Consider the following 27991-nt stretch of genomic DNA (forward strand, 5'->3'; position numbering starts at 1 on the left):
CTTGTTAACCTTTGAGTTTGACATGCTTGGACTGAAGGGCTTTGGGTTCGATTCTGGTCAAGGCCACATTCCCAGGTTGCGGGCTCGATCCCCAGTAGGGGGCGTGCAGGAAGCAGCCGATCTATGATTTTCTCATCACTGATGTTTCTCTCTCTCTCTCTCTCCCTCTCCCTTCCTCTCTGAATGCAATAAAAATATATTTTAAAAATAAATAACTAAAATAAAACAGTTCAATCTCCAAAAATAAGTTGAAAAACAATATTAAAGATTTTCTGCAGTCTCTTACAAAACACCAAAGGGGAATGATGTTCACAACACACTGTAACTCTTCTTGCATTATCTTTCCGATTTTTCTCCTCTTTTCATCTTCCCACACATGGTACTTGCTTCCCTAAAGCTCTCTGTACCCCCATTCCAAATGCTCTCCAAACCACCCAGCTCTGCTGCTCCCCCCCTGCCCCCCCTACCCCCACCGCATGGCAAGTTCTTTATTAGGTCGCTCTGCAGAAGACGTTTTATTTTATCTCATCACACAAATCTAGTGGCAAAGAATGACAGACAGAGAGAGCTCCCACGGTGCTGTGCCCAGGAACACATTCCACAGCAGCCCAGCCCACAGATCTCCCTGCCAGCCTGGACTAGTTCCTCCGGATGACTCATCTTCCCACCGAGGTCCACTCCCCATCACTTCCTCTCCTGCCCACTGCTCCCAAGGGTCAGTGTCATGACTGAGCCTGACACAGAAAAAATTGTTTGGCTGGGATGTCAGAGGAGACTGATGTCATAGGGAAAGGAAGAAAACCAGATGGGCAGGTTCAGAGAATGTTTTATCTCCACTGTTAATTGTTTTGTTTTTTTATAGGGCACTGCCCAACACCCTACTAGGAAGTAAATGGCTTGCTGTGGGAAATGCATAAATTCTTAACAGTCTGCCAAGATGAAGGCTTCTTTTTCATCTGAAGACAAGCTCAAGCCCACTGGTCCCATTCTTTCTTTCTTTTTTAAATATATTTTATTGATTTTTCACAGAGAAGAAGGGAGAGGGATAGAGAGCCAGAAACATAGACGAGAGAGATCAATCAGCTGCCTCCTGCACGCCCCCCAGTGGGGACGTGCCCGCAACCAAGGTATATGCCCTTGACCGGAATCGAACCTGGGACCCCTGAGTCCGCAGGCCAACGCTCTATCCACTGAGCCAAACCGGTCTGGCTCTTTTTTTTTAATCCTCACTTTAGGAAATGCTTAGAGAGAGGGAGAGAGGAGAGAGAGAGGGACATCGATGTGAGACAGTTGCCTTCCGCATGCTCCCTGACCAGGGATCAAACTAGCAACCCCGGCCGTTGCCCTGACCGGGAATTGAATCAGCAACGCTTCCGTGCATGGGATGACACTCAACCAACTGAGCCAACTGGTCAGGCCCATTGGTGCCATTCTTATCATATTAGGAACGGTTAATTTTATTCAACTCCCTTATATACATTTTTTTCATTTTATTTATTGATTTTAGAGCGGGAAAAGAGAGAGAGAGAAAGAGAGATTTGTTGTTCCACGTATTTATTGGTTGATTCTTGTATGTGCCCTGACCAGGGATCGAGCCCACAACCTTGGTATATCCGGAGGATGCTCTACCCAACTGAGCTGCCCTGCCAGGGTTGAACTCCCTCATATTTTAAGAGAAAGCTTATCCCTGCAGGAAGGACAGTCCTACCCCATTTATCTGACTCAGATGTCCATTCCTCATCATTAGGTCATGCACCTGGAATTCTGTTTTCAGTGGAGAGGCACATAGAGCCTAGCGTCATCGCACTTCTTATCCTTCTTCTTTTTTTTCCCTCCTTCTATGTCCTCTACACATATCTGGATTCATCACCACCCATCCCCTGCAGGTCATTTCCATCTGCTTTATTCCCCGTCTCAGAATGCTACCACTGCCTAGCCAGGTCCCCACCACAGGAACCCGGGAATCAACCTGGTCTCCTCCTTCCTCAGCCCTCATGTCCAATCTATGTCCAGGTCCTATGACTTAATTTCCTTGAGAAATCCAATCTCTATCTCTTATCACCTTAAATCGGGTCACTGGCATCTCTTCCTTGGGTAATTGCAGTGGCCTCTTAGCTAGTCTCCTGGTACCTTCTCCCCTGCTACTTTCCCATGTAACCTGCTAGTCACTGGGGCCATCTGGGGCTATCCCTGTTCTTACCTATACTCACCTTTTAGGCTAATCTGAACACACTATATATCTTCCCAGAACAGTAAGAATCCAACTTCAAAAATTATTAATGGATAATGTAGTTATATATACATATACATATACATATTTAAATTTATTTCAGAGAGGAGAGGGAGAGGGAGAAATAAAATGTCAATAATGAGAGAGAGCCGAAACCGGTTTGGCTCCGTGGATAGAGGGTCAGCCTGCAGACTGAAAGGTCCCAGGTTCGATTCCGGTCAAGGGCATGTACCTGGGTTGCGGGCACATCCCCGGTGGGGGATGTGCAGGAGGCGGCTGGTCGATGTTTCTCTCTCATCGATGTTTCTGACTATCTCTCTCCTTTCCTCTCTGTAAAAAATCAATAAAATATATTTAAAAAAAAATAATGAGAGAGAATCATCAATCAGTTGCCCTTGGCATGCCCTCCACCGGGGACCTCCTAGTTTATAGGTTGATGCTCAACCACTGAGCTACATCTTAGCTTTTAACAAAGGAATCTATGAGGTCACAGGAGGAGGCTTACACTGCAGTTTAACAAAAATACTTCTTACACTGACCTCTTAATTAACTCTCCTTTTTCCCTAAGTTCCCCCATAATGGCAGCTACTGCCACCTCTCTCTCTCTCTCTCTCTCTCTCTTTCTTCTCCTTTCCTCTACTATCCTGCAGCTGCCCTCTAGTCAAATGAGCTCCCGGTCTCCTCCCCAACTTGCATATCTCCAATCCCCTCAGTAGCCACTTTCTACAGAGGTCTAATCCCAACATAATTCCTTAAGATCCTTCAATGGTTACTCACTGCCCTTACAGAGAGTCCAAACTCCATAATATGGTCTACTAGGCCTTGAAGCCTCAGCTCCAGCTCCTTCTCCCTCCTTTCCCCAAACTTGAAGTCGCCCTAGCCATACGGTAAGGAAGTGGGGATTGCCCCTGGTCCGCCAAGCTCTCTTCTATCCAGGCAATCACTCGTGCTGTCCTTTTTGCCTGAAAAGCCCTTCCCTTCTTCCCTATGGTTAACTCCTACTGTTCTTTCAGGGCTCAATCTAAACACCTACTCCTGGAGGCCAGCTTTATAAACATCTATGGCATTAAATGGTCGTTTCACTGCAGCTGACCCTTATCACAACTGTGCTTTAAATCAGCGGCCGCCAACCTTTCCGACCTCACGGACCACCAGTGGTCTGCAGACCACCAGTTGGCGACCGCTGCTTTGAATGACTGAATAGCAACTTGAACAGACACCTTGAGGACAGAATGATATTACTGCATGCCATGGGCCTCCCACAGGGCCTCACCTATAGCATGCACTTGATGATGCTGAATAACTAGATGAGCAAACGCTCCAAAGGGCGTCCCTGCCTAGGGCTGGTGGCCTCACAGGGAATGGAGCCCATGGCCCCCTGAGCATGAAGCAATACTTTTGGCCTCGTTTGGGTCCTAACCTACAAAGGTTAGTACCTGGGCTCATAGGAACAAAACCCACCTTTGGGGTCCCATGATGACCAGAAATCCGTCCTAGCAATTTAGTTGCGCGCCTTCTAACTCAGGAAGGCTGTATTTGCCGCACTGATTGCCATATCTGGGCACAACATGTTCTAGGCTAGGTGTGACCCGCTTTGGTGACTGCAGGGTGGCAAGATTTTGCATAATAGAAGCTGAATCATTACTATTCATAAGCAGTCTTCCACCTAGCGTCCTGTGAGGCCACTTAGCTGATTCCATTTATCTCTCTCCCTCGGAGATTACCTAATTGTCTCCAGTGGTTTTTTTTCTTTTCTTTCCTGCAGGTAGGCATGGTAGAACTCAGAAGGTGCTGTTAACAACCCCCCCCCCCCCAAAATGAGGGGTTTTGGGATGCCTTTAGGGTCCATAAGCTCCTACAAGGCTGTGTACTGAGACTCAAGATCACATTGGACCAGGGCTCTTTCCTGCTTGTCGTTTGAAGGCCAGCAAAGAACAACTAGAAGCTTTATACAGTCCAGAATACAACAGGCAGTCCTGAGTGTTTTATTTTAGAAATAACTTCCTGTGTTTTATTCCAATTATAAAAGTAGTACCTGCTACTTACAATTTGATAAATGCACAACGATTTGGAAGGTTATTATCTACCATGCTTTTTGTTACACGGGTGAAAAAAAAAAAAAATATATATATATATATAGCATATATATCCCACGTTCAAAGGCTGTTAAATCGCGTTGTTTACCCATATCTTCAGAAAAAAATCACTTCTACTGTCGTGGTAAACAACCTGCTTCCCTATTTATAATGGTCTGGCCCTCTAGCAACTTCAGCGCGAAATTATAGCTAATTTGCCTACAAACGTCAGGTGGTCATAATAACGTTTGTATATACCAGTGGGTATGTACACTGGCCACTCAGTGTATATACTCATTGTATTACATATACTCCTAGTATTATATATATTCATAGTATTATATAGAACTGGATAATAATTTGTAAATTTTTATTCCCTTTTTGTTGTTAATCCTCACTCACGGATGTTTATTCCATTGATTTTAAAAAATACATATTTCTTTATTGATTTCAGAGAGGAAGGGAGAGGGAGAGAAACATGGATGATGAGCATCATTGGACGACTGCCTCCTGCGCGCCCCCTACTGGGGATCGGTGCCCTGACCCAGACTGGAACCTGCCCTCCCGGTTCTCAGGTCCATGCTCAACCATGAGCCACGCCCGCGGGGATGCACTGATTTTTAGAGATGGAAGGGAGGCCAGGAGGGAGGAGGCGGGGAGGGAAAGAGAAACATCTATGTGAGAGGCACATGGACTGGTTGCCTCCCGCACGCACCCCAACCGGCCCGGGGATTGAACCCACACCCTAGACACCTGCCCTCCAGCGGGAATCAAACCCGCGACCCTTCGGTGTGCGGACGTGCGCTCCAACCACGGCGCACCCAGCCAGGGCTCTAAGCAACTGTAAATGGGGACAGAGAGGCCCAGAGGCTACTGACCTGAGGCTGAGGGCCGCGACGGCCCTGCCCTGCCCCGCCCTGCCCAGCCGCCGGGGACAGGCCCAGGCGCAGCGGGGTCAGCCCGCGGCCTGACTCTCCCCCGCCCCCCGCCCCGCACAGCCCGCGGGACACTGGCGAGAGCTCACAAACGCCTGAGGTAGGCGGCGCGACAGAGGCAGAAAACAGGCCCGGGGAGCCTGTCACTTGCCCACGTGCACGCGGCTAGTGAGGGAACTGCCTTCGGGAACTGAACCCCATCAGCTGGACTCCACGACCTCCCTTTGGACGCCCAGGAGCCCGCCGGCCCGCACAGGGGTCCGCGGGCCAGTGCGCACGCGCCAGCCTCGCAGCCGCGTCCCCTTTAAGAGGATTCCTTTGGCTTCCTCCGACCCCTTCGCTTCCGCTCCGCGTTCCCACAATGCTGTGCGGCTGAGCGCCTCCGAGCCCGCGGGGACGCTGCGGGGGGACCCCGGCTGAGGAGGCTGAGGAGGCGGCGGCGGCGGCGGCGACGTGGGCTGCGGCGGGCCCGCGGCGTCGGGGGGTGCGGATGTCGGGCTGGGCGGACGAGCGCGGCGGCGAGGGCGACGGGCGCGTCTACGTGGGGAACCTTCCGACGGACGTGCGCGAGAAGGACCTGGAGGACCTGTTCTACAAGTACGGCCGCATCCGCGAGATCGACCTCAAGAACCGGCACGGCCTGGTGCCCTTCGCCTTCGTGCGTTTCGAGGACCCCCGGTGAGGCCCGCGCCGCCCGCCCGCGCCCCCGCCTTTCCTCCCCCTCCCCCGGCCTCCCCTCCCCCTCCCGGAGCCTCCCCTCCCCCCTCCGCGCAGACCCTCCGGGCGCCCCCAGGTGGAGGCTGTGGCCTCCTCTCCCTTCGGCTCCGGGCCGTCCTTGGCGCCGTCGTCACTTCCTCTATTTTTGTTTTTGTTTTTTACTTCAAAATCTAAAAGCTGGGTCTCGGGAGGGTCCGAGAGCGCTTGACCTGGCGTCAGGGACGGTGCAGATGGTCACCTCGGCCTCGCGGCTGGAGCGGCGCCCCGCGGGGGCAGCGGCCTGGGCACCGCGTCCTCGGAGCTGGCCGGGGAGGACTCGGCGGAGAGCGGCCGCGGCCGGGCGCCCCCCTCTCCGGACGCGCAGTGACGGGGGACACACGCGGGGCGGTGGATGCCTTCGGGGGTCGCACAGGGTCCCTGACAGAACCGCTCTCCGTCCGCGCGCCGCGCCCCGCCGGGTTAGGGCTCGTCCTTGTAAAAGCATCGAGGATCTGGAGCAGCGTCCGAAGCTGGCGGAGGGCCTCTCGCCTTCTCGCGTGAGGGAGGCGCCGCGAGACGCGGAGGGACCCCAGGATCTGAAGTGCGGGGCCCCCAGCGGGCCCCGAGGGGTCTTCGTGGTTTTGCGAGCTTCGTGCGCCCTCGCCCGGGGGAGTCGGGGGACTTCCAGGGCCGCGGCGGGGGCCGCCCCGGAAGGACTGGCCGCCGGTGCCCTGCCGGTGCCCTGCCGGTGCCCTGCTCCTCGGGCGTGTGGTCGGGGCGAGGGGAGCGTTTGAGGAGGGAAGGCAGGAAGCACCCTGAGGCTTTGGTTGCCATTTGCCTCAGAAATGGGACAGGCATTTCACACCTCCCTCCATGGGTAACGGGCGGTGTGGTTCAGCAGACCCCCTGCACCCTGCTAGGCATTTAGCACTTTCCGCCTCTGAGGTAGGTATTGTTAATCACCTTTTATAGATGAGGAAACTGAGGGTTTAGATAATTGATAGAATGCTAGTAAGGAATCAGGGTAGGGCTTGAATTCCCTGTTCTGCCCTTTTGGAATACAAACTTACCGTATAATATGCAACATCATGATCTCTTCCCTCATTTCTTTAATAATAGAAAAGCTACCATTTGATATCACTAGTTGCCAAGTTTCAAGCAAAGCACCGCACACATAGGATCTTATTTAATCCTAAAAGTAACCTTGTGAGAAAGACATCAGTGATTAAGATGTGAAAACCTGACTCCTTACCCAGAGACAGGTACTAGTGAAGAACAGAAGAATGATGGTGCTAAAAGTCTGCTTTAAACCTTAGCAGGCCTGCCTCTCTGCCACTGCATTATAAATACAGCCAGGGTGGCCCTGGATGTGGACTCCTTGCTTTTAATGCTAGGACCAAAATCATGATTAGTGACGTGCCTGTGACAACGGAACGAGGCAATCTCTTCAGCTCTGCTTGTCCACCAAGCCCTGAGGCCATTCTCTCACCCAGTCCTGGAGAGTCAGTTTAGTGTTCCTGCCTGTCCTAGAGCCTACAAAAAACTAAGAGTAACTTTATCTTCTTTGGGGAAATTGTACCCAGATAGTGGTCTTGCCAACTTCTCCAAACCATGCTGAAACATATGCTTGAGGGAGTTTTATGTTCCTCACAAAACACTAAATTGCATTTGTCTTTTGAGCTTTCTTTTTTTTTTAATATATTTTTATTGATTTCAGAGAGACAGGGAGAGGGAGAGAGAGATAGAAACATCAATGAAAAGAGAGAATCATTGATTGGCTGCCTCCTACTGGAGATTGAGCCCGCAATGCGGGCATGTGCCCTTGACCAGTATCGAACCCGGGGCCCTTCAGTCCGCAGGCTGCCGCTCTATCCACGGATCCAAATCTGCTAGGGCTTGAGCTTTCTTTTTAAATGGGTTTTTCTTTCTATAGACTTGATGATACTAGGCCTTGTCGAAGAATATTAAAGGACTAATGTGTGGTATGCATTTTGAGAAACTGCACTCCAAAATTAAACACTTTTATTGGCAAAATCGGTCATCTATTTATTCCTTTTTTTTTTGTTTGTTTCTAAATTAGTCCTCCTGTAAGTAATCTGTTTATCCATTCACTATCATTTCATACCTAGAAAACCCCGTGTGTGATAGCTGTAAAGTTTAATTCCAATATTATGAAAAGTCTTCAAAGCAGTATTGCATCAAGATCCTGTTTTGTTTTCTCACTCTAGGTTTTCCTTTCATACTTGTTACTTATGCCCCTCACTGGGAGTCATTCAGCCTCCTGAGCAGCACTAACACCAAATTTTTCTTTGCAGAGATGCTGAAGATGCAGTTTATGGAAGGAATGGTTATGATTATGGCCAATGTCGACTCCGTGTGGAGTTCCCCAGAGCTTATGGAGGTCGGGGTGGGTGGCCCCGTGGTGGGAGGAATGGACCTCCTACAAGAAGATCTGATTTCCGAGTTCTTGTTTCAGGTATGTTTCTTTCAAACCGAATGAGATGATGCATGTAAAATACTTAGCACAGTCTGGCCTCAAGAAATGTTAGCTGTTATTCTTCAGTGCATGGCATACATGGTTTTTTTCCCCCTTAGCCTATGCACACTGACAGTCTGAAACCCTGCCCTGTCTTGCCAGTGAGGGAGGTATCTTGCAAATGAAACTGCACCAGTAGTAGCCTTGTTAGAACATAAAGGTGTTGTTTTTTTTAAAATATATTTTTATTGATTTCAGAGAGGAAGGGAGAGGGAGAGAGAGATAGAAACATCAATGATGAGAGAAAATCATTGATTCACCGCCTCCTGCATGCCCCACACTGGGGACCAAACCCACAACCCAGGCATGTACTCTTGGCCGGAATTGAACCTGGGACCCTTCAGTCTGCAGGCCCACACTGTATCCACTGAGCCAAACCAGCTAGAGCAAACGTGTTTCTTATAAAGGAGTTTTCTAGTGTTGAAAGGGAAAATGATAGCAAAACCCCTTGAGCTGTAATTCTAAGGATTTTTTTAAAAATATATTTTATTGACTTTTCACAGAGTAGAAGGGAGAGGGATAGAGAGCCAGAAACATCGATCAGCTGCCTCTCACACACCCCCCACTGGGAATGTGCCCGCAACCAACGCACATGCCCTTGACCGGAATCGAACCTGGGACCCTTCAGTCCGCAGGCCGACGCTCTATCCACTGGGCCAAACTGGCCAGGGCTGGGTTGTTTTTTTTTTAGTGTACCATGGTATTGGACTTGAAAAGATATTCCAGAAGCCAGATTTAAACAACTTACCCAGCTGTGAATCCTGAAAAAAGACCAGTTTTTATGGTGGTTTTGGGCTTATCCTATATAATAAAAGGGTAATATGCAAATAAACTGAAGGGCTGAATGACCAGTCACTCTGATGCTCACTAACCACCAGGGGGCAGATGCTCAATGCAGGAGCTGCCCCCTGGTGGTCAGTGCACTCCCACAAGGAAAGCTCCACTCAGCCAGAAGCCTAGAAGCTCAGAAGCAGGGCTCACGGCTGGCGGGCAGCGGTGGTGACAGGAGCCTCTCTCATATAAAATAAGAAAAACAACTTAGTGTCTTACAGATTGTATTTCAGAATATAGAACAAAATATCTAGATTGACAAGTGATAAAATAATATGCTCAGGTTTATTCATCTTTTGAAATAACAACACTGGTAAAGACCTGGGGGCTTTTGCACATTTTGTGGGTGTTTTAGGGCCCTGGTGGAGTAAAATGTCTTGGGGAGCCTGGCACCTTTTTCTATGGGAATATCACAATCACAGCTGATTCCCTTTGTGCTTAAGAGTGATACTCAGTGTCTGCCTATTGCAGTGATGGCGAACCTTTTGAGCTCGGCGTGTCAGCATTTTGAAAAACCCTAACTTAACTCTGGTGCCTTGTCACATATAGAAATTTTTTGATATTTATTTTATATATTTAAATGCCATTTAACAAAGAAAAATCAACCAAAAAAATGAGTTCGCGTGTCACCTCTGACACGTGTGTCATAGGTTCACCGTCACTGGCCTATTGTGTCCCTTCTTAATTTTATTTTTTTCAAATATATTTTTATTGATTTCAGAGAGGAAGAGAGAAACATCCATGATGAGAGAGAATCATTGATTGGTTGTCTCCTGAACGCCCCCCTCCCCCGCTCCCAACTGGGGATTGAGCCCGCAACCCCGGCTTGTGCCCTTGTTGGGAATCAAACCTGGGACCCTTCAGTTCACAGGCTGACACTCTATCCACAGCCAAACCAGCTAGGGCTTTTTTTTTTTATTATAATGTATTTTTATTGATCTTAGAGAAGAAGGGAGAGGGAGAGAGAGAAACATCAATGATGAGAAGGAGTCATTGATTGGCTGCTTCCTGCACACCCCCTATAGGGAATCGAGCCCGCAACCCGGGCATGTGCCCTTGGTTGGAATCGAACCCAGGACCCTTCAGTCCGAAAACCGACACTCTATGCACTGAGCCAAACTGGCCAGGGCCTTCTTAATTTTTTTTAACCCCAGGACTGTGTTCCCTCCTTTAAGAAGTCATACAGTTGTTTTTTCCTCTCCATGCTGCTCTGAAATCCTGCCTAGAAAACTGTTAGGAAATGGCTGCAGTCCTGAGCTGTGAGCGGTAAACACAGCCTTTGAGAGCAGGAGCACATATCCCTTTCATGACATCAGGTAGGGTTGTATGACCTCCCGCTAGTTTTAGTGTCTGAGTCTTACCTTTCCCCCACTGTATTGAAGAATATTGGTGATCTCTTAAGAGGTGTTTGTCAGTTAATCACACCTACAAAAAAACAAAACTTTAGATTTTTGTTAACTTCCATTACATTTTGGTTATTTCATTGGATGGTTTCAAATTCCCATGTCTTGGGAACCCTGTCAGGCAAGAAATCATTGATTGCCCAGACAGGTGTGGCTCAGTGGTTGAGCATCAACCAGGAACCAAGAGGTCGCCAGTTTGATTCCTGGTCAGGGCATGTACCCAAGTTGCGGGCTCAATCCAGAGTGGGGGGCATGTGGGAGGCAGCCGATCGATGATTCTCATCATTGATGTTTCTGTCTCTCTTTCCCTCTCCCTTCCTCTCTGACATCAATAAAAATATATTTAAAAAAAAAAGAAATCATTGATTGGTACTGAAATATTTCATATGGAATAAAGAACTCAAAGTCTTGGGAGTTTAGTATTAATTGAGGGACAAAGAAAGAGAGGCTATGAATTCTCAAGAGATACTAAAACTATAATGAGATGGACTTCTTGCTATCTTGGGGAGGCTTGTTCTGGAAGATTAGCCTAGGATTAGCTTCTTTTTTAAGAATATCTGATTCTACATATTTATTTTTTAATCCTCATCTAAGGATATTTTTACATTGATTTTTAGAAAGTGGAAGAGGGAAATATCGATGTGAGAGAAACACATGGATTGGTTGCCTTCTGCACAAGCCCCAACCAAGGCCTGGGCCAGGGAGGAGTCTGCAACCGAATTACATGCCCTTGACCGGAACTGAACCCCGGACACTTCGGTTCACAAGCCAATGCTCTATCCACTGAATCAAACCAGCTAGGGCTCTAGGACTAGCTTCTTAAGGTGGTTTGCCACCTATACTTTAGTGCTCTTTGATTTCGTGTCCCTTACCCAGATTTGTGATTTGGGAACTCTCAGGATTTAAAAGTAGTGATGGAGAAGGGACCTGAGGTATTGCTGGCTCTTAACAGGACATTTCACACAGCTGAAGGATTGGACTCTTATGTTCTCCATACCTAGGACTTCCTCCGTCAGGAAGCTGGCAGGACCTGAAGGATCACATGCGAGAAGCTGGAGATGTCTGTTACGCAGATGTGCAGAAGGATGGAATGGGGATGGTTGAGTATCTCAGAAAAGAAGACATGGAATATGCCCTGCGTAAACTGGATGACACCAAGTTCCGCTCTCATGAGGTGGGTCCCCACCTTCTGTTGAGGAGCTTGTAGCCAGTCCACTCCACCCAAAGCTGACCTAGCAGAAGTAGCAACAGGCCATGCATTGATGACCTCACAGTACCATTAAAGATCTATCTTAAGTGGACAAAGCCAAGGAATTCATCATGCCTAAGCCCTGCAGGGTCATAACAGAGAGAAATCTGTATTCATAGTATTTTTAACCTGGAGAGAATACTGTGCAGTCTGTCATAATGTGGTGAGCTATTGTGATAACATCCTTCTCATAACTGGCTTAATCTTTAATGTCTCTGTGAACCTAAATATTATGGCTGTCTCTCCTCTGGGTCTAGTATGGGCTCTGCAAGCCAGCCTCATCTCAGCCTTTCTAGATACTGCTATTGGGGCAGAGTTGTCACTTCATTGTTCTTTCCCAAAGTAGTGCAGGATCCTTTTTGGAACCTGAGCCACCTTGTTATTTTTTTGTGGTTGATCACCTCACCCTCAGGGCTTAGTTCTGGATGTCCTTTCAAGAAGGCAGCTGCTGCCCAGCTGATTTAGCTGAGTGGATAGAGCTTCGGCCTGCGGACTGAAGGGTCCCAGGTTCGATTCTGGTCAAGGGCACATGCCTGGGTTGGGGGCTTGATCCCTAGTATGGGGCATGCAGGAGGCAGCCAATCAATGATTCTCTCCTTCTCCCTTCCTCTCTGAAATCAATAAAAAAATACGTATTTTTTTAAAAAGGCAGCTGCTGCTTTGGATATCTCAATCTGATTCGAATGGTGACTATCCCTTTGATACCATTGAGACCAGATATTAGACCAATTGGACTTTTTTTTTTTCTGGTTATCTTGCCTGACTTGCTATGAGGTTTAGGGATGTCCAAAGACATGAATATCTAGGCCCATTTCTTTTTCTAAGGATTCATATAATTCCCTAATATTATGGGGTGAGGGATGTATGGCTTAACAATGCTTTTGCTCAGACTAACTCTTAGGACTTGAAATTGGAGCAGAAATACAATAGCACCTAGTCAAATACATGCAAAGCAGAACTTCAGGTTAAATCCAATTATTGACTTCACGTAGGGGAAAAGCATTTTGCTCTTTCCTTTTAGCATATTTAGATTTTCTGAAAATGGTGGCTGATGGCAAAGGGCTTGGAGAAAGGCCAGACTGAACGTGACTCCTGCTGCTTAGCTGAGCTACTCTCAATTCTGGTTCCTCCATATGCAAAATAGTCAGAATAGAACTGTGTTACAAGACTTGCTGGTAAGTTAAATTATGAAAAAACTAAAGCATCTAGCCCAAGTCCTGACACCTGGGAGATGCTGAATACAGGTTAACTCCTTCCATAGGTACCCATTGAAAGATGCATATGAGGCAGCAGGGGATTGAACTATACTAGTGCAGGGTAGGACAAAAGTAAGTTTACAGTTGAGAGTATGTGAAACAGTTTATTTTTGTATTTATTAATTACTGTGTTTTTCCATATGAATAACTGTAAACCTACTTTTAAACCTACTTTTGCCCCTCCATATAATATATATAATCTCTGAGAGCCTTTCCAGTTCTTAGATTTTAGGGGGTTAGTGGCAGTTATTAAGATATGTTAGCAGTAATAGCTAGCATTTGAGCATTTACACATGTCAAGTTACGATTTATTATTTGTGTCACCTTGAGCAGATGAGAGCATTCTTGAAATGGACTAGTAAGAGTACCTACCCCAATAGAATTGCGGTGGTTTGATGAGATTAACATTGTGCCAGGCAAATAGTTAGTGCTCAATACATCACTATTATTGTTAGGCAGTTATGCTAGGTGTTGGTAGACTTTATTATTCTGGGTCTTATTTTACATTTTATTTTTTGTTTGAATTTCAGGGTGAAACTTCCTACATCAGAGTTTATCCAGAGAGAAGCACCAGCTATGGCTACTCACGGTCTCGGTCTGGGTCAAGAGGCCGTGACTCTCCATACCAAAGCAGGGGTTCCCCACACTACTTCTCTCCCTTCAGGCCCTACTGAAACAGGTGATGGGAATTTTTTTCTTTATTTTTTTAGGCGAACTGAGCTGCTTTGTGCTCAGAATTTACATTCCAGATTGATGATTTAGTGTCTTAGAAAATTTTTTTAATTTTTTTTAAAGGAAATAAAATTACATAATTTCTACCAGGGCCATATTAGCAGTGAAACATTTGCAACTGCAGAAATTGTGGTTTTGGTTCAGAAACAAGTTGTATATTTTTCACCCCTGATTATGGGAAAAAAAAAATCAGTGCTATGTGTTTGTGGGTTGCTCTGCTATGGAGATCAGCAGTTACTGTGACTAAATGGACCCATTCTGTTTAGAAATATATTTTAAATGTTTCATAATTGACATGTGTGGTTGTCCTTGATTAAGTTCATAGATTTCACCAAACAGGCATACTGATTAAAAATAACTGAGTTGTAGTGATAGCTTGTGCTCAGTTGGTAAGGAGCAGGAATGGATAACTTTGGGGATAAAGATAGTTGCTCTGCCCTAGCCGGTTTGGCTCAGTGGATAGAGCATCAGCCTGCGGACTGAAGGGTCCCGGGTTCCATTCCGGTTAGGGGCACATGTCTGGGTTGTGGGCTCGATCCCCAGTAGGGATCGTGCAGGAGGCAGCCAATCAATGATTCTCATCATTGATGTTTTTATCTCTCTTCCCTCTCTGGTATCAAATATATATATATTTTAATGTAGTTGCTCTGATGATAGTTTGAAAACTTCTATCCCAAGGGCAGTTCAGGTTCTCTTTTTTTCTTCTCTTTTAAATATATATTTTTATTGATTTCAGAAAGGAAGGGAGAGATAGAAACATCAATGATGAGAGAGAATCATTGATCAGCTGCCTACTGGGGATCGGGCCTACAAATCGGGCATGTGCCATTGACTGGAATCGAACCCAGGACCCTTTAGCAGGTCAACACTCTATCCACTAATCCAAACCAGCTAGGGTCTATCACTTTTTTTTTTTTTTAAATATATTTTATTGATTTTTTACAGAGAGGAAGGGAGAGAGAGTCAGAAACATTGATGAGAGAGAAACATCGATCAGCTGCCTCCTGCACACCCCCTACTGGGGATGTGCCCGCAACCCAGGTACATGCCCTTGACCGGAATCGAACCTGGGACCCCTCAGTCTGCAGGCCGACGCTCTATCCACTGAGCCAAACCGGTTTCGGCAGGGGTCACTTTTACTTCTAAATATGTCTCATTTATCTTTGCTACCTGAACTTTAAAAGTTTTTTTATTTTTCAATTATAATTTACTTTCAATATTATTTTATCTTGGTTTTGGGTATACAGCATAGTGGTTAAACAATCATGTACTTTATAAAGTGCCCCCCACTCTCCACTCCTGGTATTTCCAGTACACACCTGGCACCATGCACAGTTACCACAGTATGGACTGCTATACTTTACATTCCCGTGACTATGTTGTAACTACCAATTAGTACTTCTCAACCCCACCCTTTTCACCCAGTCCCCCAGCCCTTATCCCCTTTGGCTACTACCAGTCCACTCTCTGTATCTATGAGGTATGTGAGCTTAAAAAAAAAAAGTCTAGTGGGGTGTGTGTGTGTGTGTGTGTGTGTGTGTGTGAACACACCATCTTGGATTCTGCTCAATTCAGTAATTATGGGGGTCAACTATGTCCCAGGCCTGGGGGTATATTTTTTACATAACCTACTTTACTGAAGTGTAACATGTAAAAAAATATTTAATATATACAACTTAATGACTTTGGGGTTAAGTATACACCCCTGAACCCACCACCATCAAAGCCATTAAGTTCTTTTCAGAAAGTAAAACTGCATGTGTGGTTAATATCCCCTTTGCATGTAATCACTTTGTGGGATGGATGTCAGGAATTGCAAAGCTGTACAGTCTACTTTGAACATTCTTCAGAATTTAGCAGAAAGTTAACCCTCTGTTCAGAACAAAGTGGGTACCCAGGAACTAACTCAAGTGTGTTTGGTAAAGATAAAAGGGTGCTCAGGTCAATGGAAACAGCAACTAAAAAGGACAACTCGGGTTATCACACTGTGGTCAGATACAGTGTCTAACAGATTATATTAAAAAAAATTCACTTAAGTACAATTGTGTAGACAATTTTGGGAGGAGATAATATCTTCCAGAGTGAACATTTCATTGGAAATAGACAATACTTTAGCTTCAGGAACACATTGCCTTGTTTTGGCTAGATCTTTCCCAGTTCTGTCTTCAGAAGAGTTAATTACTAAGAAAAATACTTAATCATCGATTTTTTCCAGTTACTGAGGGAAGTGGGCACTTTAGTATTCATAATAACAAAATACTATCGTGCTTCCATGTATTCACAGTGTACCCCTTCCCAGAATAGCTCTTCAGCTCTGTGAGAAGGGCTCTTGTTCATCCAGCTTTGGCAAAGAGATATTACCTGTTTGAAAATAATAATAAAGAAGCATGTTATAGCTGACCCTGCTTTCCCAGCTGGCTCTTTTGAGCTAACTTATCATTGGTTTGTCATGGAAAATAAACAATGAAAGTAAGTGTAGCTACCAACCTGTTTTTTTAAATAATCAGTTATAAGTGAAGCCTAATTCACTTTTCAATAAGGAGCAGATTAATGTTAATTAACCATCTATATGCATATAGGAAGGGAGGGAAGACTATGACTGAACTCACTTTGTCCCAAGAAACAAAGTCTGACACAAGGTTCTGTTTAGAAGTAACATGTGATCAGTGGATATGTCTGCTGAAACTGTGATAGCCGTCAGGCTCTGAGATAGATTCAGAAGTCTTACTTCTCTCCACAGTTAACTGAGGCGGATTAGTGAATCAGGCATGGTTTAGAGTTCACAAATGTTTTAGCTTTCCTTCCAATCCTTGGTTCAACCAGAGCCTTCCTTTAACTGGTTGGTCTTGATCAAAGAGGTAATCCCTGAGCTGGAGGGCTGATGTTGCCCTGGACAATGCTCGGAATGATTCTCTGCTGAAGGATCTCCTGAACTTGAGGTTGGCATTGGAAAATCATCTACCTGAGTGCTTAGGCTACAAATACCTATACGTATGCAGAAGCTCTGAGGGCCCACTTATCTGCAGAAGAAATAAAAAAACCCACCCAAAGTTCTGGGTTTTATTACTGGCCCAGAATTATTTTTAAATTTTCACTTAAAATAGTTGCAGTGAGGTTTAAAAATGCAGGTTTTTACACCAAGGGTTGCAAACTGATAGCTCACAGAATACATCTGGCTTATAGGTATGTTTTATTTGCATGGTCTTTTTTTTTTTCTCATTAGTTGCCAGTACTTAAAATTTGGGAAATACCACACAAAATGCCAGATGTCCACATTCTCTGGGACATTACTGCCTGAGAAGCAGTGAATACCAGTTTCCCCTTTAGGTAGAGCTTGAGCTTCAGATTTGCTACTGGACATACTCGTCTCCACCCCAGTTCTATTTGGGGAATATACAGTTCCTACTGTATTCTTAATTTACTGTGGGACAAGCTTGTTAAACTTTGGGAAACACGTACCTGGGGGAGCCACAAAATACTCCTCCACAACTCGATGGGAGTTCTGTAGTAGTTCTTCAGCACAGTTGCCCTCTACCACATTGTCGGATCTCAGGTAAAGACATCTACAAAACCAGAAGCTTAAGGTTACCTCTTGGGAGAACAAGGCTTTGAAGGCATGGGTGGAGAGGGTCAAGGATGGGGGAACAAAGACACAGCATATCCTTGAGTTCTGGGCACTGCTCAAAAGTGGAAGAGATATGCCCTACCTGGTTTGGCTCAGTGGATAGAGCGTCAGCCTGTGAACTGAAAGGTCCCAGGTTGGATTCCAGTCAAGTGCACATGCCCAGGTTATGGGCCCGACTTCTAATAGGGGGCATGCAGGAGGCAGCCAATCAATGGTTCTTTCTCATCATTGATGTTTCTATCTCTTTCCCTCTCCCTTCCTCTCTGAAATCAATAAAAATATACACTGAGTGGCCAGGTTATTATGACCACCTGACGTTTGTAGGCAAATAAGCTATAATTTCACACTGAAGTTGCTAGAGGGCCAGACCATTATAAATAGGGAAGCAGGTTGTTGACCACAACAGTAGAAGTGATTTTTTTTCTGAAGATATGGGTAAACAACGCGATTTAACAGCCTTTGGACGTAGGATATATCTGAACATGAGTGGCCAGATTATTATGACCACCCCATTAGTACTTTGTTGGGCCACCTTTTGCCTTCAATACTGCCGTGATTCTTCTTGGCATTGACTCCATGAGCTGTTGAAAGGTGATGCCAGGAATCTGACACCATGCCTGATGAATAGCACTGTCCAGTTCTGTGAGATCTGATGGTTGTGGAACCAGCTGCCTGATGGCTCTTTTTTTTTTTTTTTTTTTTAATATATTTTATTGATTTTTTACAGAGAGGAAGGGAGAGAGATAGAGAGTTAGAAACATCAATGAGAGAGAAACATCCATCAGCCGCCTCCTGCACATCTCCTACTGGGGATGTGCCCGCAACCCAGGTACATGCCCTTGACCGGAATCGAACGTAGGACCCTTCAGTCCGCAGGCCGACGCTCTATCCACTGAGCCAAACCGGTTTCGGCCTGATGGCTCTTTTAACTTCGTCCCACAAATGCTCAATTGGATTGAGATCTGGTGATTGTGGGGGCCACCTAAGCAAGGTAAAGTCTCCCTCATGTTCTTGAAACCACTCCTGCACAATACGAGCACTGTGGCATGGTGCATTGTCTTGTTGGAAGAAGCCATCTCCATTGGGATACGCCATCAACATGATAGGATGAACTTGATCAGCAATGATACTTAGGTATGTTGTGCTATTCAGCCGTTGTTCCACACGAATTAAAGGGCTCAAATCATGCCAGGAAAACATGCCCCAAACCATAACACTGCCGCCACCAGCTTGAAGGGTTGTACTCATGCATGTGGGATGCATACTTTCATGCTGTTTCCGCCAAATTCTCACTCTGCCATCTGCATGATGCAACTGGAAACGTGATTCATCGGGCCACATGACTTTTTTCCAATGCTCGACCGTCCAATCCTTGTGTTCCTGTGAGAAGTGGAGACTTTTTATCTTGGTAACTGCAGACAGCAAAGGTGTTCGATCAAGCCTTCGGCTTCCATATCCCATACGATGCAGTGTACGGTCAATTTGCCTACAAACGTCAGGTGGTCATAATAATCTGGCCACTCACGTTCAAATATATCCCACGTTCAAAGGCTGTTAAATCGTGTTATTTACCCATATCTTCAGAAAAAATCACTTCTGTCGTGGTAAACAACCTGCTTCCCTATTTATAATGGTCTGGCCCTCTAGCAACTTCAGCGTGAAATTATAGCTAATTTGCTTACAAACGTTAGGTGGTCATAATAATCTGGCCACTCAGTGATATTTTTTAAAAAGTGGAAGAGCTATGGTCAACATTAGATTAAGTGACAGCGTACAACTTATAGAGTCTTCCAACAACCCTTTGCAGCAAGTGGTTATTACTCCTTGGGATTGAGAAATTAAAATATTTTTGGATAATTACTATGGGTAAGTTTCTTTTGGTGGAGGTAGGTAATTAAAGGCAATTGAAATACAATACGTTAAATCTAACAGGTAAGCACAGCTTGTCAAGGGAGTAGAAAGGGACACCTGACTCAGCCTGGGTGAGGAACAATTACTCAGAAGAGGTGATGTCATTGCTAAAGGATGGGCAAAAAATAGCTGGATTGGGAGGATGGGAAATGGACTTCCTGGCAGGTAACTTGCTCAAGAGTGGTTTATAAGTGACTTATGGGTACTAGTTCCTCAGTGCTGGACTAGGATCTGCGCCCAGTTCTGGTACTCCTAAGACAAGTGCTTTTTTCTTTACAGCCACCTTTGTGGAGATAAAAGTGCCTCCCCTTGCAAGATGTACCACAAACAACTCAGGACTTGCCCACTAGTAGCTTCATTAAAGTATGCAGATGGCAAACTAGTGAAACCAAACAGGAGCTGAACATCTATGAGGCTTCACTACTGTTTCAAGGTTTAAGAGTACATGACAGGAGGTCTGAGCCTGCTTCCAGATAGTCGGGCTGAAAAATTAGCAGTCTGCTCAGTCACTGGTAGGGGAGCAGCCAAGCTCTTTCTGCTTTGAGCAAGGCATACACCTAGGGCAAAACCTAATGGAACAAAGGGGCAAGGATGTGACGTGAACATCTGGGCAGAGGCTGCCTAGAGGACTAAGTTGTAAGACTTTTTTAAGGAAAGGACTAGTTCTTTTTGTGGCCTTAGACTAGACACAGTAAGCACTTACTCATAGTATGTATGAAGAGTGGACAGCTGGGGTCCATTCCAGGACAGGCACTCTCTTAACTGGTCTTGAACAAGTATGATTATAACAGACCTTAAGTTTCTTGCCAAAAAAAGTGAAGGTTGCACTACTGTTTTTTTGTTAATCACAGAAGGGTTTTGTGTTTAAGAAAACTTAGACAATAAAAATCATCCATAAAAGTGACCGTTGAACTGTCTGGAGTTTGTATTTCTGTTGGGCAGTATAACAAAATGGCTAAGAGCTTGGGCTCCTGAATTCAAGTCCCAGTGATGCCTTTTTCCCCACCATAGCCACCTTCACGTGGCATATGCACAAATTATCCTCTCTATGTATCAGTTTCCTTATTTGTAGAATGCTTCATAGAGTAGCTGGGAAGTTTAAATAAAATGATGTTAAAAAATATCTGATATACTGGGTTTTATTCTCATGTCACTAAGAGATGGATGCTGAATAGCACCTGCTTTATTTATCCTATCTAATAATAGAGAAACATGGTAATTAGCGTACAACTGCTACCCTCCCCATTGGCTAATCAGGGAGATATGCAAATTAACTGCCAACTAAGATGGCGGTTAACCGCCAACAAAGATGGCAGTTAATTTGCATATGTAGGCACAATGTTGGGAGGCGAAAGGCAAAGGACGGAAGAAGCCCCCTGCCACTGACGATGATCCGAAACCCAAGGGGGAGCTAAGAGCTGGAGGCAGGGCAAAGGGGGCCCTGGCGGCCGCCTTTGAGCTGGGGGTCCCCTGCCCAGGCCTAAGGCCTCGGTTAGAGGCATTAGGTCTAGGCAGGGGCAGGGCGGGAGATCGGGGGGAGCTGGGGGTCCCCTGCCCAGGCCTAATGCCTTGGCCAGAGGCATTAGGTCTAGGCCGGGGCAGAGCAGGAGATCGTGGGGAGCTGGGGGTCTCCTGCCCAGGACTAATGCCTCCACCAGAGGCCTTAGGTTTGGGCAGAGGCGGTGCCAGAGATCGTGGGTAGCAGGGTCGGAGCTGGGGATGGTGGGAGCTGGGGGTCCCCTGCCCAGGCCTGACACCTCTGCCGGAGGCCTCAGGCCTGGGCAAGGGGCCGATCCGGGGATCGGAGGGTGATGAGGGTCAACTCCTCTGGCTGAAGCATCAGGCCTGGGCGGGGGGCGGAGCCAGCAATTGGAGGGGGTTGGGGGTCCCCTGCCCAGGCCGGAATCCTGGGCCAGGGGCAGAGCCGTCAATCAGAGGGGTCTGGGGGTCCCCTGCCCAGGTCTGACGCCTAGGCCAGAGGCATCAGGCCTAGGCTGGGGGCAGAGCTAGTGATGGGGGGAAATGAGGGTCCCCTGCCCAGGCCTGACGCCTCTGGCAGAGGCGTCAGGCCTGGGCAAGGGGCCGATCCTGCAGTTGGAGGGTGATGGGGGTCAATGCCTTTGGCCCAGGCGTCAGGCCTGGGCAGGGGGTGGAGCCGTCAATCGGAGGGGTGTGCGGGTCCCCTGCTCAGGCCTGATACCTGAGCCAGAGGCCTCAGGCCTGGGTGGAGGGCGGAGCCCGCTATGGGAGGGAGATGGGGGTCCCCTGCCCAGGCCTTACACCTCTGGTGGAGGCATCAGGCCTGGGCAAGGGGCCAATCTGGCAATCGGAGGGTGATGGGGGTCAACGCCTCTGGCCAAGGGGTCAGGCCTGGGCAAGGGTGGAGCCCGTGATTGGGGGAGATGGGGTTCCCCTGCCCAGGCCTGAAGCCTGGGCCAGAGGCGTCAAGTCTGGGGCGGGGGTGGGTGGGGTGCCAAGCCACAGATTGGTGTGAACTACAGAGGAAGCACCTTTTCTGACCACTCATTGGTTAAGCTCCCTGTATGCCACTGGTAATATTCTTAGTAACTTGGGTAATAGGAATCCAAAACGGTGACCTAGGGTTTTTCACCACACTCCTGGTGAAAAAAACAAAGGTCCGCTGCTGGAGGGCTAACAAATGTCATATCCTGCCCTAGCCACTTTGGCTCAGTGGATAATGCCTTGGCCTGCCGATGGCAGGGTCTGGGTTCAGTTCTAACCCAGGCATGTACCTAGGTTGCAGGCTCCTCCCTGGCCGGGGCCCAGGTCAGGGCTCATACAGGTGGCAACCAAAGTGTTCCTCTCATTTTGATGTTTCTCTCTGTCTTTCCCTTTCTCTTTCACATTCTCTAAAAATCAATGGAAACATATCCTCAGGTGAGGATAAAAAAATAATAAAGAAATTATTATTATATGAAAGACACATCTTGAAAATGCCTAAAAAAGTTGTCATTTTTTCATGGTGATGGGACCGGAGTCCGTGTTGATGAAAAAACCTTGCTGGCTGCGGTGACTGGCAGTGGCTGCAGCAGCAGGGTGATGGGGCTGGTGCCTTCCCCTGATCAGCCCGATCACCTCCCACAAAGGGAGGCCAGACTGCAGCTTAGGCCCGCTCCCCAAGGGGAGCTGGGAGCGGGCCTAAGCCGTCAATAGGACATCCCCTGAGGGCTCCCAGTATGTGAGAGGGGGCAGGCTGGGCTGAGAGACACTCCCCCCCCCCCAGTGCACGAATTTCGTGCACCGGGCCCCTAGTGTATTTATATTGATTTCAGAGAGGAGGAGAGATAGAAACATCAATGATGAGAGGGACTCATTGATTGGCTGCCTCCTGCATGCCCCCTACTGGGGATCAAATCAAGCCTGCAACCTGGACATGTGCCCTTGACCAGAATCAAACCTGGGACCCTTCAGTCCTCAGGCTGACACTCTATCCACTGAGCCAAACCAGCTAGGGCGCACCTGCTCCTTTTAGAAAGAGTTAGCACACCCCAAGTACACATTAGTCCCCACTACTCATTCAGAGTATAACTGCATTTCACCTGCTCTAATCACACTTAACCTGCCTAGTCTCTACAGACGGGAGGGGTGCCCATTGTTCCTGGGCCCTTGGAGATTTTGATGAAGACTCTCCTACTGCCAACAAGTTAAAAGCCACTGCTTTCCAACAGTTGATCTAGTAGCAACTGATTTATTCACTTCACCATGGGTGACATTTCCAGGAAAAAATTCATCCCTTTAATTATCACACATTTCCCTGTTTATAATGATGTTTCTAGAATAAACCCACACCTCCCTGTTTTCTTCATCATAGGCTACTGAGCCCAGGGTCTCTATGAGAGTGGCACTACAAGCAGACCCTTCACTTGGCAAGTAGATTAACTTTTCTTGACCTCAGAATCATGTGTAAGACACCGAACAGGAATTGATGAGCTCTTCAGGTGCTGTGAATCACTCACTGACTAAATGCCTACCTCACCTCAGCTTTCTCAGTCCAAGTTCTACAAGAAAGTTTAGCCCAGATGCCGTAGGACACCCATTTTGATGATCAGCTCTGTGTCTGGGCTAATATTAGTTATATAGTAACCTAACCTTGGAAGGATTGAAAAGAGTCACTTGGATCTGTGTTCTGGTTCAGATGAAGAACCTGCTTGAGAAAGGCTTCAGCTGTCAACTAGAAATCCCTGCCCTCCAGAGCTCACAGACAGTACTAAGCTGGGAAATGCAAATAAAAAGTATGAATGGAGAGGAGTATAGCAGCGCGGAGGAAGAGGCTCTGCCAGCCTCGGACTGACACTGGGGCAGTTCGGCTGTTTCAGTTTCTGCCCTTCCCTGGTATCAAGCTGGCTGCCAAGAGTCATTTCTCTAGGCACCACCCTACTTCTATCTACAAGCATTCTCCCTCCCTCCTAATTTATTTCTAGTTTGATGCAGACCAGACTGAAAGTTAATCATTTTGGCTCAGAGTTTTTGGTTCAAATAAGGTTCCTGAGGGCCATCCTAAGCATTGAAGTATTTGGCTGCAGTCAGAGACGTCATCTGAGAAAGCCTCTGGCTTTGAGATGAAAGAGAATAAAGTTTCTACAGCACATCTAAAGCAGTAAGGCTCTGAGTTCCAAACCCTGACATCTCTCACTCCCTGGGAAACTTTGGGACATGTTACATAGCCTGTCTGAGTGTTAGTTTCTTCATCTATAAAAGAGATACTAGTATTTCCTTATTTTTTATTTATTTTTTAAAATATATTTTATTGAGTTTTTACAGAGTGGAAGGGAGAAGGAGAGAGAGTTAGAAACATCAATGAGAGAGAAACATCAATCAGCTGCCTCCTGCACACCTCCTACTGGAGATGTGCCCGCAACGAAGATACATGCCCTTGACCGGAATTGAACCTGGGACCTTTCAGTCCGCAAGCGGACGCTCTATCCACTGAGCCAAACTGGTTAGGGCAGGGCTGTTTCATTATTATTTTATATATTTTTATTGATTTCAGAGAGGAAGGGAGAGGGAGAGATAGAAACATCAATGATGAGAGAGAATCATTGATCGGCTGCCTCCTGCATGCTCCCTACTGGGGATCGAACCCAAAACCCCAGAAATGTGCCCTTGACAGGAATGGAACCCATAGAACCCAGGACCCTTCAGTCCACAGGCCGACCTTCTATGCACTGAGCCAGACCCGCTAGGGCTGTTTCATTATTTTTAACAGCTGCTGAATAGTCCATTGTATGATGATGTATTTAGCCACAAAGGACACTTAGATTGTATCTGTTTCTAGGGCAGCGGTTCCCTTTGGGGGGGTCGAACGACCCTTTCACAGGGGCCGCCTAAGACCATCAGAAAACACATAATTACATATTGTTTTTGTGGTTAATCACTAGGCTTTAATTATGTTCAATTTGTAACAATGAAAATACATCCTGCATATCAGATATTTACATTAAAACTGCTAACAGCAAAATTACAGTTATGAAGTAGCAATGGAAATAATTTTATGGTTGGGGGGGGTCACACAACATGAGGAACTGTATTAAAGGGTCGCGGCGTTAGGAAGGTTGAGAACCACTGCTCTAGGGGGTTTTCTTTGTTTCTTCCTTACTATGAACAGATTTGCATACCCTGGATACTTGTACACACAGCTTGGTGCACTTTCACAGACAGTTCCCTAACCACTAGGTCAGACAATACGTACATCTAAATTTTTGAAAAAATAAAAATTTGAGACATGAATCCAACTTAGCAAGCAAGTCAGATATTAACTTATTTTAACAAGAGACATAACAAAAATAGGACAGTCAAGAAATATATCTGAAGAAAACCCAATTAAGATAAGGAAGTGGGGAGGGGATTTGGACTGGTCAGGGCAGGCCCTTCAGAGGAGCTAAACAGACCTGCGAAAGAGACAGACTGTTCAAGAAAAATGGAATAACAAGTGCAAAGATCCTAGCGAAGGAAGGATTTGGCGCGTTGGAGAAACGCATGGTGCCCACGCGATTGGACTGGTCAAGAGTGTGTCCACGAGCAGGGGGAGCTCTTGAAGGAGAACCTCCGAGACCATCAGCAGGTCGGGTTTCGTTCCCGGTGACACCGGGAGGAATTTAAACGCGAGGAAGGACCTGCTGGTCACACTCGCCCGCGGTGACCGGGGCGAGTTCCTGCCTCTCGCCCAAGGCTCTTCCTCCCTCGGGGCCCGAGACCCTAATCGCCACCCCAATGCCTGCGCAGGCCCCACAGCCAGGCGTGGGCCGCAGCCGGGCTCACCTGTCCTCCAGGACCGACTCCAGGGGCTGCACCCCGTCCGTGTCCACGGCGCGGAGCCGGTCGGCGAAGGCCACGGCTCTCTCCAGCCGCGCCACGGCCTCGGGGCCGCCGAAGTCCACCAGCGCCAGCCGCTCCAGGTGCTCGACCACCTCGCGGGCGATGCGCCCCGTTTCCGGCGCCTCCCGCCCCGCGGAGACACCCCCGCCTCCGGCCTTCCCCGGAGACCCGGCCTGGGAGGCGAAGCCCCGGCACCCGCCCCGCGGGGCCCGGAGGACGCGCCGCCCCGCCCGCGCCCACATGCCGCCTCCTCCCGGACTCCGGCCCGCGCCCGCCGGCGACGCCGAGGAATGACGACGTCAGAGTGCGCCGCCGCCGCCGCCATGAACAGCGTCGGGGAGGGCTGCACCGACATGAAGCGCGAGTACGACCAGTGCTTCAATCGCTGGTTCGCCGAGAAGTTCCTCAAGGGCGACAGCTCCGGGGACCCGTGCACCGACCTCTTCAAGCGCTACCAGCAGTGCGTCCAGGTGAGCGGGCCCCGCCCCGCGCTCCCCGGCCCTCGCCTGGGTCTCGAGGGCGTGGGACCGGGGGGTGGAGAAGAGCCTTGTCATTGAGGCCCGGGCAGGCCGCCGGCGCCACCACCGCGGCTGCCGGGAGCTCTCCCGTGACAGTGAAATGCTTGCTTCCCACGGAGCAGTCACATTCTGTGGTTCACTCGGGGCTCATCGTGAACTTGCAAGTGGGCGTAGTTCTGTCTGAAAACGAGCACGCACGCCCAGGAAAAGGAAGTGCTGAGGCCGAGTTCACTAGAATCGTTGCCTTTGGGGGTGGGGGTGGGGGGGGGGGCAGTGCACTTTTCCACTCTTATTGTTTGGGGGTGAGGCCGGGTGTTAGCCTCTCTCTGGCCTGCTAAGACATTATAGAGGGCTTTATTTTTTGTTGTTATAAACCCTTTATTGACCTGTTTTCTCTCCCTCCCTCCCTGCAGTTGCTGTCTTTATCCCAATTGCAGACAGGAAAAGTGAGGCTTGCTCAACGCCAGTAAGCTTCATATTGACCTTTATAATGTTCTCTTCTCCCGTCAGAAAGCAATAAAGGAGAAGGAGATTCCCATTGAAGGACTGGAGTTCATGGGCCACGGCAGAGACAGGCCTGAAAGCTCTTCTTGACCTTGTCAGTCACCTTGAAAATAGACTCCTCAGATCTGGAAATGTGAGCCCTCTGGATTTTGTCAATTAAGTTAGCTGTGAAGACAGCCATCAACTTAATGAGGACTTATTTTCCTCCTAAATGTTTTCCTCTCACTTTGAACCATCACTTTTTACTTTGGGATGATTTCTCACTTGCTGTGACATCTTGCAGGAACTCGCTATGCTAAAACTGAATGATTTCTTGGGATTATGGTTGCAATACTTCATCTGGGATCTTGTATCTAAAGACTGATAAACTTGTCAGGATAATCATGGTTGCCTGACCTCTAGAGTTATGCCTCAAAGGACATTAGATATACTGTACTGGGGTCATTGTTCATGGAAGCAACTGGTTAGGACCTCTTTTCTCTCAGGGAGCTAATCCTCTGAAAAGGGATCCCAGCATGACTGTTTCAATCAATGCTTGGGAGCAGTTTAATTTTTTATATAGTAACTTAACTGTTCAGATTGCTCAATGGTGGACTGGGTTAGCCAAGAGGAAGCTTTTAACAGTTCCCGGCCTTAACAAGAGGTGTCAGATCTCAGATTAAGATGTGAAAGCTTCAAGAACATTAGTGCGAACACCATTTCAGAGTTCAGAGTTCAGTCATTAAGGTCCCTGGAGTATGCTATGGAGGAAAATCCTAAATTGCAAAGATTTGCTGCTGCGGCCAGCTTTCAAGCTAAGTCAATGAATTAAGTCAACCTGTATATCATGAAAATGCCAAAATACTGTATCTGGTTAGGGAGAAAGGCATTTGCTTTATTTGCGTTGTTTACCCACCCTGCCCTGTAATATCTGTCTGTAATCATGAAGATGGAATAAATTGTAACATATCGTTTTTATCATTATTTGCCCCTTGAACGCTGCACTTTATAGAACAGCTATTTGCCCTGCTATCACACATTTCCCGTATATACACGGTGGGGGGCTTTATGTTTTATAATATAAAGGTGAGGGAAAAGTGAAGATTTATCTGACTTAGGTAGTATGGCATAGCAATTGGAAACCTCACTGACTTTAAAAATGTGCTTCCACAGTA

General features: G+C 47.2%; 3 protein-coding genes across 4 annotated transcripts; 2 read left to right on the plus strand and 1 right to left on the minus strand.

Annotated features, from left to right (window-relative positions):
* Nucleotides 1–5639: 5639 nt before the first annotated feature.
* On the plus strand, nucleotides 5640–20383 carry SRSF9 (serine and arginine rich splicing factor 9). Of its 2 annotated transcripts, XM_081113455.1 has the most exons (5): nucleotides 5659–5918; nucleotides 8252–8412; nucleotides 11708–11880; nucleotides 13742–13890; nucleotides 19759–20383. In XM_081113455.1, exons 1-4 carry the CDS (start codon nucleotides 5731–5733, stop codon nucleotides 13883–13885), a joined length of 666 nt encoding a protein of 221 aa, XP_080969581.1. In that variant the 5' UTR covers nucleotides 5659–5730; the 3' UTR covers nucleotides 13886–13890; nucleotides 19759–20383. The 2 variants fall into 2 exon arrangements, with proteins under 2 accessions (XP_080969580.1, XP_080969581.1); XM_081113454.1 differs by lacking the exon at nucleotides 19759–20383 and having other exon boundaries at nucleotides 5640–5918; nucleotides 13742–14237.
* On the minus strand, nucleotides 15942–26088 carry GATC (glutamyl-tRNA amidotransferase subunit C). Its single transcript, XM_081113456.1, has 3 exons — nucleotides 25759–26088; nucleotides 17403–17506; nucleotides 15942–16304 (listed from the first exon to the last, which is right to left on the minus strand). The coding sequence occupies exons 1-3, from the start codon at nucleotides 26055–26057 to the stop codon at nucleotides 16252–16254; spliced, it is 456 nt and encodes a 151-aa protein (XP_080969582.1). The 5' UTR covers nucleotides 26058–26088; the 3' UTR covers nucleotides 15942–16251.
* TRIAP1 (TP53 regulated inhibitor of apoptosis 1) lies at nucleotides 26026–27800 on the plus strand. The gene is made up of 2 exons (XM_081113457.1): nucleotides 26026–26285; nucleotides 26844–27800. The coding sequence occupies exons 1-2, from the start codon at nucleotides 26106–26108 to the stop codon at nucleotides 26925–26927; spliced, it is 264 nt and encodes an 87-aa protein (XP_080969583.1). The 5' UTR covers nucleotides 26026–26105; the 3' UTR covers nucleotides 26928–27800.
* Nucleotides 27801–27991: the final 191 nt, after the last annotated feature.

The sequence above is a fragment of the Myotis nattereri genome, assembly GCF_964212035.1.
Source record: "Myotis nattereri genome assembly, chromosome: 19".
Classification (NCBI taxonomy): Eukaryota; Metazoa; Chordata; class Mammalia; order Chiroptera; family Vespertilionidae; genus Myotis; species Myotis nattereri.